A 9,565-nucleotide genomic window follows, 5' to 3' on the forward strand; every position below is an offset into this window, starting at 1 on the left:
CCAAAAACATAGATGTAAAAAGTACTGAATTCCATGGCTCTATCACTTAGCAGCCTAACAACCCAAAACCTTTTCGTACCTTTCCTTCATTATGGAATCTGCTTAACCTCAGATGGGCAGCCAGAGCATATCCTACCTTTGGCATAAGGCAGGATGTCATCGATCTCATTTGGGTTTTGGTTAGCTAATAACTAAGATATCCCAATGCATTATCTTTTTAAAATTTGTTATGGTATCAGCCTACATAATGCCTCTGTTTAAACCCATATTCCCACAACTCTATATGTAAGGAAGTGCTTCCTCTGGGAAGGGGCTGTGCTAATGTTTTCTGTTCTCATTCCAATTGCAGTAAAATATATACTGTATGTTAATGTATAATTATAGCATATGTAGTGCTGGAGCAAGGACAAAAATTACACAAACAGAGGTCAACATGCAGATTCTACACACACTGTTCCCAGGCTGGGACTTGAAGTTGGCACCCTGGAGCAGTGAGGAAGTAGAGAGATCCACTTCTCCATCCTTAATTGATAATTTTATCCTTAGTGTTCTGAACAAAGTGAACTTCATGACACTGTTGACTTTAACCCTGACTCTAGGACCAGCGGTAGTAAATTAGCCACTGATGAAGTGTTTGTCTTATCTTTTGTCACTTACTGATAGTGAAAGTGGCCATTTGGCAAGTCCCGGAGACTTTTTTATTTTTTGCTGTTAGTAAAGGCTTTCTTCTGGCAACTAGTCAAAAGTGTCTGTTATGATGTATCTTCCATCTTCATTATTCCTTTAGAGATTTTTTGCTTTATCTTTGCCCTATTCTATAGTGATGTATCATAATAAACTTTGTAATTGTTTATTACCCCTTTAATATGCTAGACAGGCAAGTCATGAGAACCTTCCTTAGGTCATAGCTGTATTTACATAACCAAGCATTCCAATGCATAAAAAGGGAAATTAACTATTTAATGAAAGAGTAACTGTATTGTCTTTTAACAAGTTCAAAAATGGTACTAATAATAATGTACATTTATATAGCACTTTTCTAACCTACTCAAAGCGCTTTACATAGACAGTGGGAATGCACTTCAACCACCATCAACGAGCAGCATTTGCCTGTATGGTGCAATGGTAGCCATTCTTCCGCCAGTATGCTCACCTCACATTAGCTATTAGGTGGTGAATGGGTGACAGAGAAATAGTTAGCCAGTAAGAGAGAGAGGATGATTAGGGGGCCAGTTATGGGCTAAGTATGCCACCAAATGTAGTGCAGTCATTATGTACAATATAATGCAGTGTACAGTATTAAAATGCCTCTCTCCGTCCCCCAAAACTTGTACAGGTGTGCCGTGTTCTTTAAGTTTTGGAGAATATGTGTTGTGAGATTTAAAAAACGAATAGTGGAAAAACGCAGGAAATGTTATATTTTTTTCTCTCCATTTTGGCATAATTAACAATTTTGCACATGCTTCTTATCAAATAATACTCATGCAGAATTTCAGCCTCCTTAATTTCCAAAGAGAAATAACTTTGAAAAAAATGAGCAGTTTCTGTGATCACTCAGTTGCATATGTTATAATGTAATTATTTGAGAAAGATCATTATTTGTTTATGGGAGCTTAGAAATACAGTGTGTCCCTTTTTTAACCTAGGTTAATGTGTTAGCTGTCAAATATCTAATAGTAGTTTCTATGAAGGTTGAATAATGGTTGAATACATTTTGTGTTTTTGGATATAGATCTGGATGGGCCATGGCTAGGTGCTCAGACTGCAAAAGTGTCATCTATGTCCAGCAAGCTTGAACGAACAGAGTCAAAGGAATCAAGTGCTGCTGGATACCCCAGTCCAGAACTAAAGCCCCGGCCTTCTGTTGTGTCCAGCATGTGGCCAGGTGAAAACGAGAAACTACAGAAACCTCAAAAGGGCAAAAATGATGAAAGCAACAAGTCAAAGGTCAAAGTAACGAAACTGATGAAGACTATGAAAACTGATAACAACAAAAAGCTTGTCAAACAGGGCTCTAAAGACTCCGTTGTTTTGGTTGGATACAAATGTTTAAAAGCCCCAAATGCAGATGATGCTTCCAAAGCTAAAGAATGTAAGCCTTCACTTAATCAGAAGGATGATCAGGATTTTCTGATAGCAGAGTGTACAACTGATGGAAGGACATGTACTAAACAAGCATCTCAGACCAGTGAATGTCAGCTTGTTCCACCACACATGGATAAAGCTGAAGTAAGCATTAGAACAACTGGCAGTACTTGTGGTCCATCAGGGGATGCTAACAGTGATTCTTCTACTCTGGGTGCACACAGCAATCCTCAGGTGGGTAATCTTCCTTTTGGAGGGGACTGCATAGCACTGCGTAAGAACTTAAAATTTGAAGTGTGCAACCAACCACCCTCACAGATATCTGGAGTTAGGCAAATTGAAGTTAAACCTAGTGGTAAGAATCCCTATCAAGGAGAAAAAGTAACCGTGATCCTTCCATGTCGGACTGATGAGAAACAAAGGACAATTCCTGAGGTCATACAAACTGAGCCTTTAGATTTAGAGTGTAAAAGTATACTTTCAGAGAATTCTTCAGTTTTTGGAAAGGTAACTGCAACAAGATATACAAATCATAGATATTTGGATTGTGCTTCACTTACTTCAACTGTAAAGGATATTCATTTGGTTGTGGGTGGTGATTCCATTAAGCTACCAGACATCAGTGTGACTAATGCATCATCTCGACTTTCTGATTCAGGAATTGAGAGTGAACCTAGTTCGTTTGCAACACAGCCATGCATTGAAATCCTTTCAGAGCCTGCTTTAGAATGTCTGTCTGAACAAAATGAAAAAACACAGGCACTACAGCTTCTAAAACCTGAAATAAATGTGAAAAGTTTTACAGATGGAGTTTGCACTGAGAGCACCAGCGCACTAAGTGAAATACAGTCATCTTTAACATCAATAAATTCATTGCCCTCAGATGATGAGGGCGATGAAAGTTCAAAGATCTCAATAATACCAGAGTGTCACCTCACTGAAAGCCAAACTATTCAGGATTTGACCAAAGCTGAATTGTCGTCTAGTGACAAACGAAAATCCAGCATTGTGGTTCAGGAACAAAGTGTAGTATTTTCAGGTTCATTAAACCCTGAAACACCTGATGATGTTGCTTCGTGCTCATCCACTGTGAAACAGAAAAACTCTGCCATGAAAGGCTTAGCTTGCCACCCCCATGACCCATCACAAAGTGCCACTTTTTCAGATCTGCATGAAGCTTCTAAAGGGACTGGAGTTCATAAAGTAGCAGAGGGAGATGATATTCGAAAATCAATTCATGAACACATTATTGGTTTAAAATCAGAAATTATTCATTTTGGGGAATCTACCACTCTTGAAAGCTTATGCAAGTCTGATGTAAACTGCCAGCAAGCCAAAGGGTATGAGAAGCCACAGGAAAATCCAGATCATCCACATGATGAGGCAAGTGTGAGTTTCAGTAACTTTTCTACAACAAGTAGTACAGATATTGTAAAGCAAGGGCTGGTGGAAAATTACTTTGGATCCCGAAGTAGTACTGACATTTCAGATGTAAGTCCTTTGGAAAGTGCAAGCACAACCATCAATGTTCAGGACAGTGCATCACACGAGGAAGATCAAGAGCATGAGATGATAGAAAATGGCTATTATGAAGAGGAGGATGACAGCAATTGTTTTAATGGAGCTGTAGGCTCTGAATTTTCAGAGCATTCTGATGTTGTGGATAATAACAGAGATCACAGATTGGTACAGCTCAGTTCGGAGGATTCTCATCTACCTGTCATCTGCTCTGCTTTGTCCTTTCCTTCAGCTACATGTTATTCACTTTGCGATGCTGAGTGCTCAAGGACTAAGCTGGACATTACAACAAGACAACCCAGTAATCCTTTAGATTGCTCTGCAGCTTCAACATGTTGGTATGAAAGTGCACCAAAATCTCAAATGATTGCGTAAGTACTGTACATATATATTTACTGTGTGCCCTGAAAACAACTATGCAGTGTTTCTAATCCCTAATGTTATTAAAATTATCAGAGACCTCTAAAAGATGATTCATAAAGTTAAAACTATGGTGACTGATAAGTTTCTTTGAGATTTTGTTTTTAAGCATTTAACTTTAACAGGAAAGTCTTACATATAAATGCTTAATGATAAATAATAAGAATGTTTACAATGTTTAATATTTAATTGTACTATCAAAGATATTGCAGTGATTAAAAACCAGACCCAAGCCAATATTTTTGAAGATGTATTTAAAAAAAAAAAAAAGCACCCTTTCTGAGGACCATCTCAATATTAACATAAACAAAAATGGAAAACTGACATATTGAACAATATGGATTCAAGTATTTTCAATAGCAAGTCAGAAGAGTAAAATTTAATGCCAGTTTGGTCTTTAAAGAAAGAAAAAAATTGAAATTACTTAAAATAAAATGGCAAGTATATCTAAGTTTTTTATTTTATATAGCACTCAAATGTGTGATTTGCTCATTTTTTTGAACAGCATCCACTATTTGATTATTGAGGCTCATCTGTTTTGCCTCACCCTTATTGCTTGGGTGGCTAGAATTCATTTCATTATCTGCCTCCCTTTCTCCTCCTGTCTCTGTGACTGTCTGTCCTTGTGTGATGTGTGCCTAAACCAGTGCTTAGACTGAACTCTTGAAATGAAACAAGGAGGTCAAAGATTTTACCTATAGTGTGTGTTTGTTTTTGTTTTTTGTTTTCACTTATTGTTTTGATGTTCACCGTGCTTCATGAGACCACCCAAATTTTAAATGTTAGAAGCAGTTATTTTTAAATTAGAAAAGAAATAAAGGTTATTGGGCATTTGACACATAACATCATTCTTCACTTTTTGGATCTTCACTGCAAGTCACACAAATTTAAGGTAGCACATTCTTTTGTAGTGCCGATGTAATCTATATTACATGGCAAGGGGATGCCACACCACATCCAGCACTCTGTGTGTGTTTATATACAGTGTATGTGTGTGTGTGTGTATATATATATATAATATAAAATATATACAGTACTGTGCAAAAGTTTTAGGCAGGTGTGAAAAAATGCTGTAAACAAAGAATGCTTTCAGAAATATAAATAATGATTGTTTATTGTTATCAATTTACAAAATGCAAAGTGAGCCAACAAAAGAAAAATCAACCAATTATACCAAACAGGTGCTAATGATCATCAATGTTACATGTAGGTTGAAACACAGTCATTAACTGAAACAGAAACAGCTGTGTAGGAGGCTTAAAACTGGGTGAGGAACAGCCAAACTCTGCTACCAAGGTGAGGTTGTGGAAGACAGTTTCATGTCATGGCAAGATTGAGCACAGCAACAAGACACAAGGTAGTTATACTGCATCAGCAAGGTCTCTCCCAGACAAAGATTTCAAAGCAGACTGGGGTTTCAAGATGTGCTGTTCATGCTCTTTTGAAGAAGCACAAAGAAACGGGCAACGCTGAGGATCGTAGATGCAGTGGTCAGCCAAGGAAACTTAGTGCAGCAGATGAAAGACACATCAAGCTTATTACCCTTCAAAACTGGAAGATTTCCAGCAGTGCCATCAGCTCAGAACTGTCAGAAACCAGTGGGACCCAGGTACACCCATCTACTGTCCGGAGAAGTCTGGCCAGAAGTGGTCTTCATGGAAGAGTTGCAGCCAAAAAGCCATACCTCCGACGTGGAAACAAGGCCAAGCGACTCAAGTATGCACGAAAACATAGGAACTGGGGTGCAGAAAAATGGCAGCAGGTGCTCGGACTGATCAGTCAAAATTTGAAATATTTGGCTGTAGCAGAAGGCAGTTTGTTTGTCGAAGGACTGGAGAGCGGTACAATAATGAGTGTCTGCAGGCAACAGTGAAGGATGGTGGAGGTTCCTTGAACGTTTGGGGCTGCATTTCTGCAAATGGAGTTGGAGATTTGGTCAGGATTAATGGTGTTCTCAATGCTGAGAAATATAGGCAGATACTTATCCATCATGCAATACCATCAGGGAGGCATATGATTGGCCCCAAATTTATTCTGCAGCAGGACAACGACCCCAAACATACAGCCAAAGTCATTAAGAACTATCTTCAGCGTAAAGAAGAACAAGAAGTCCTGGAAGTGATGGTATGGCCCCCATAGAGCCCTGATCTCAACATCATCGAGTGTGTCTGGGATTACATGAAGAGACAGAAGGATGTGAGGAAGCCTACATCCACAGAAGAACAACCTACCAGCTGAGTTCCTTCAAAAACTGTGTGCAAGTGTACCTAGAAGAATTGATGCTGTTTTAAAGGTAAAGGGTGGTCACACCAAATATTGATTTGATTTAGATTTCTTGTTTGTTCATTCACTGCATTTTGTTGATTGATGAAAATAAATGATTAACACTTCCATTTTTGAAAGCATTCTTTGTTTACAGCATTTTTTCACACTTGCCTAAAACTTTTGCACAGTACTGTGTGTGTGTGTGTGTGTGTGTGTGTGTATATATATATATATATATATATATATATATATATATATATATATATATATATATATATATATATATTATATACTAGCAAAACACCCGCGCTTCGCAGCGGAGAAGTAGTGTGTTAAAGAGGTTATGTTAACATATATATATATATATATATACACATATCAATATATATATATACACATACATATACGCACATACATAAACACACACATATACATATATACATACATACATACATAGTGCATTGTAACACGGGCTGTGATTGTTACATGGGAGGGAGACGACAAATCACAGCTTCCCACTTTCTAATCGGGCCTGTGATTGGTGCTTTGATGGATGCCCAGATCCCACAGTATGTCCCCTTAGGAGAGGTGTTAGGCAAGTTGCTGCAAGTTTAGCTTTACACCTGTTTTTAAGGCTTATTGACTAAAAGGGGCTTTCATGAAAAAACTTAGGGCTTTGCTACAGGATACACCCTCCACAAGTTAAGGAAGTAAAAATAAAGGTATATATTTCTATTTTATTTAAACCTTTTAAGTTTATATGCAGGCGGCATGGTGGCGCAGTGAAAGGTGCCAGTTAGGAGACCCGGGTTCGCTTCCCTACGTGGAGTTTGAATGTTCTTCCCGTGTTTGTCTGGGTTTCCTCCGGGTACTCCGGTTTCCTCCCACAGTCCAAAGACATGCAGGTTAGGTGCACTGGCGATTCTAAATTGTCCCTGTTGTGTGGGTGTGTGTGTGCGCCCTGCGGTGGGCTGGCACCTTGCCTGGGGTTTGTTTCCTGCCTTGTGCCCTGTGTTGGCAGGAGTTGGCTCCTGTATTTAGGATATAGCGGGTTGGATAATGGATGGATGGACATTTGTATGCATAGCCCTATTTGCCCGTTTTCGTTTTTTTTCTTTCTTCAGTAATATTTCAGCAAACCCGGAACTTGTCAGTTCAAATCCTGGTACTGACACCACTGTGTGACCCTGAGGAAGTCACTTCACCTGCCTGTGCTGCAAAAAACAAAAGTAATGTAACAAATTGTACCTCAGATGTTGCAAGTTGCTGGAATAAAGGCATAAGTAAAATAGATAAATATGTATTATACACATAGGAACTATTCATTTATTTTCAGTTAAGTCATCTGCAGCAAACTTTTATAAATGAGGGTTTCTCATTTTTAGATAGTGCAAACTGTTTCTTCTTCATTGACGTTTTCTCTTGGAGAGGTTTTTTCATTTCATTGAAAATTAAAGCAGCAGCTGCCAAAATATGTAGCTTTCTTATTAATTTTTCAACATTGTGTAAAATAAATTTATAAAGTAACATAAAAGGTTTAAATACTGGTTATACTTTTAATAATAATAATAATTCATTACATTTATATAGCGCTTTTCTCAGTCCTCAAAGCGCTATCCACACAGGGAGGAACCGGGAAGCGAACCCACAATCTTCCACAGTCTCCTTACTGCAAAGCAGCAGCACTAGCACTGCGCCACCTGTTTTACACTAAAATATTACTAAAGAGATACAAAAAAAGTAAAATGGATATGTTCTTTTTCTTTAAGGAGATTAAATATTACTGAAGAAAGAAAAAAAAAATAAAACTGCCAAATGGGGCTATGCAGATGAACTTAAAAGGTTTAAATAAAACAGAAATATATATTTTATTTTTACTTGCTTATCTTGTGGAGGGTGTATCCTGTAGCAAAGCCCTAACTTTTTTCGTGAAAGCCCATTTCAGTCAATAAGTCTTAAAAAAAAGGTGTAAAGATATTGACAATAAGCTAAGCAAACCCAGGAAGACATGGAATCGTTTAAATCAAGTATCATTACATCTTCCTTTCTTAAAGAGAAGTAAGGCAGTACTTATAAGCTTACATATTTATATATAGACATACATACATATATATATATATCTACAGTGGTGTGAAAAACTATTTGCCCCCTTCCTGATTTCTTATTCTTTTGCATGTTTGTCACACAAAATGTTTCTGATCATCAAACACATTTAACCATTAGTCAAATATAACACAAGTAAACACAAAATGCAGTTTGTAAATGGTGGTTTTTATTATTTAAGGAGAAAAAAAAAATCCAAACCTACATGGCCCTGTGTGAAAAAGTAATTGCCCCCTGAACCTAATAACTGGTTGGGCCACCCTTAGCAGCAATAACTGCAATCAAGCGTTTGCGATAACTTGCAATGAGTCTTTTACAGCGCTCTGGAGGAATTTTGGCCCACTCATCTTTGCAAAATTGTTGTAATTCAGCTTTATTTGAGGGTTTTCTAGCATGAACCGCCTTTTTAAGGTCATGCCATAGCATCTCAATTGGATTCAGGTCAGGACTTTGACTAGGCCACTCCAAAGTCTTCATTTTGTTTTTCTTCAGCCATTCAGAGGTGGATTTGCTGGTGTGTTTTGGGTCATTGTCCTGTTGCAGCACCCAAGATCGCTTCAGCTTGAGTTGACGAACAGACGGCCGGACATTCTCCTTCAGGATTTTTTGGTAGACAATAGAATTCATGGTTCCATCTATCACAGCAAGCCTTCCAGGTCCTGAAGCAGCAAAACAACCCCAGACCATCACACTACCACCACCATATTTTACTGTTGGTATGATGTTCTTTTTCTGAAATGCTGTGTTCCTTTTACGCCAGATGTAACGGGACATTTGCCTTCCAAAAAGTTCAACTTTTGTCTCATCAGTCCACAAGGTATTTTCCCAAAAGTCTTCGCAATCATTGAGATGTTTCTTAGCAAAATTGAGACGAGCCCTAATGTTCTTTTTGCTTAACAGTGGTTTGTGTCTTGGAAATCTGCCATGCAGGCCGTTTTTGCCCAGTCTCTTTCTTATGGTGGAGTCGTGAACACTGACCTTAATTGAGGCAAGTGAGGCCTGCAGTTCTTTAGACGTTGTCCTGGGGTCTTTTGTGACCTCTCGGATGAGTCGTCTCTGCGCTCTTGGGGTAATTTAGGTGGGCCGGCCACTCCTGGGAAGGTTCACCACTGTTCCATGTTTTTGCCATTTGTGGATAATGGCTCTCACTGTGGTTCGCTGGAGTCCCAAAGCT

At 38.4% G+C, this 9,565-nt stretch overlaps 1 protein-coding gene across 2 annotated transcripts in view; it reads left to right on the plus strand.

The window, feature by feature from the left end:
- fam135a (family with sequence similarity 135 member A) overlaps positions 1-9,565 on the plus strand; it is a 113,932-nt gene that overhangs the window by 70,943 nt on the left and 33,424 nt on the right. For both annotated transcript variants that reach the window (XM_028820508.2, XM_028820507.2), the window contains one exon: positions 1,733-3,974. In XM_028820508.2, coding sequence (XP_028676341.1) covers positions 1,733-3,974 — 2,242 coding nt within the window. The remainder of the gene's footprint in view (positions 1-1,732; positions 3,975-9,565) is intronic.

The sequence above is a fragment of the Erpetoichthys calabaricus genome, chromosome 15 (assembly GCF_900747795.2).
Source record: "Erpetoichthys calabaricus chromosome 15, fErpCal1.3, whole genome shotgun sequence".
NCBI classification, from domain to species: domain Eukaryota; kingdom Metazoa; phylum Chordata; class Cladistia; order Polypteriformes; family Polypteridae; genus Erpetoichthys; species Erpetoichthys calabaricus.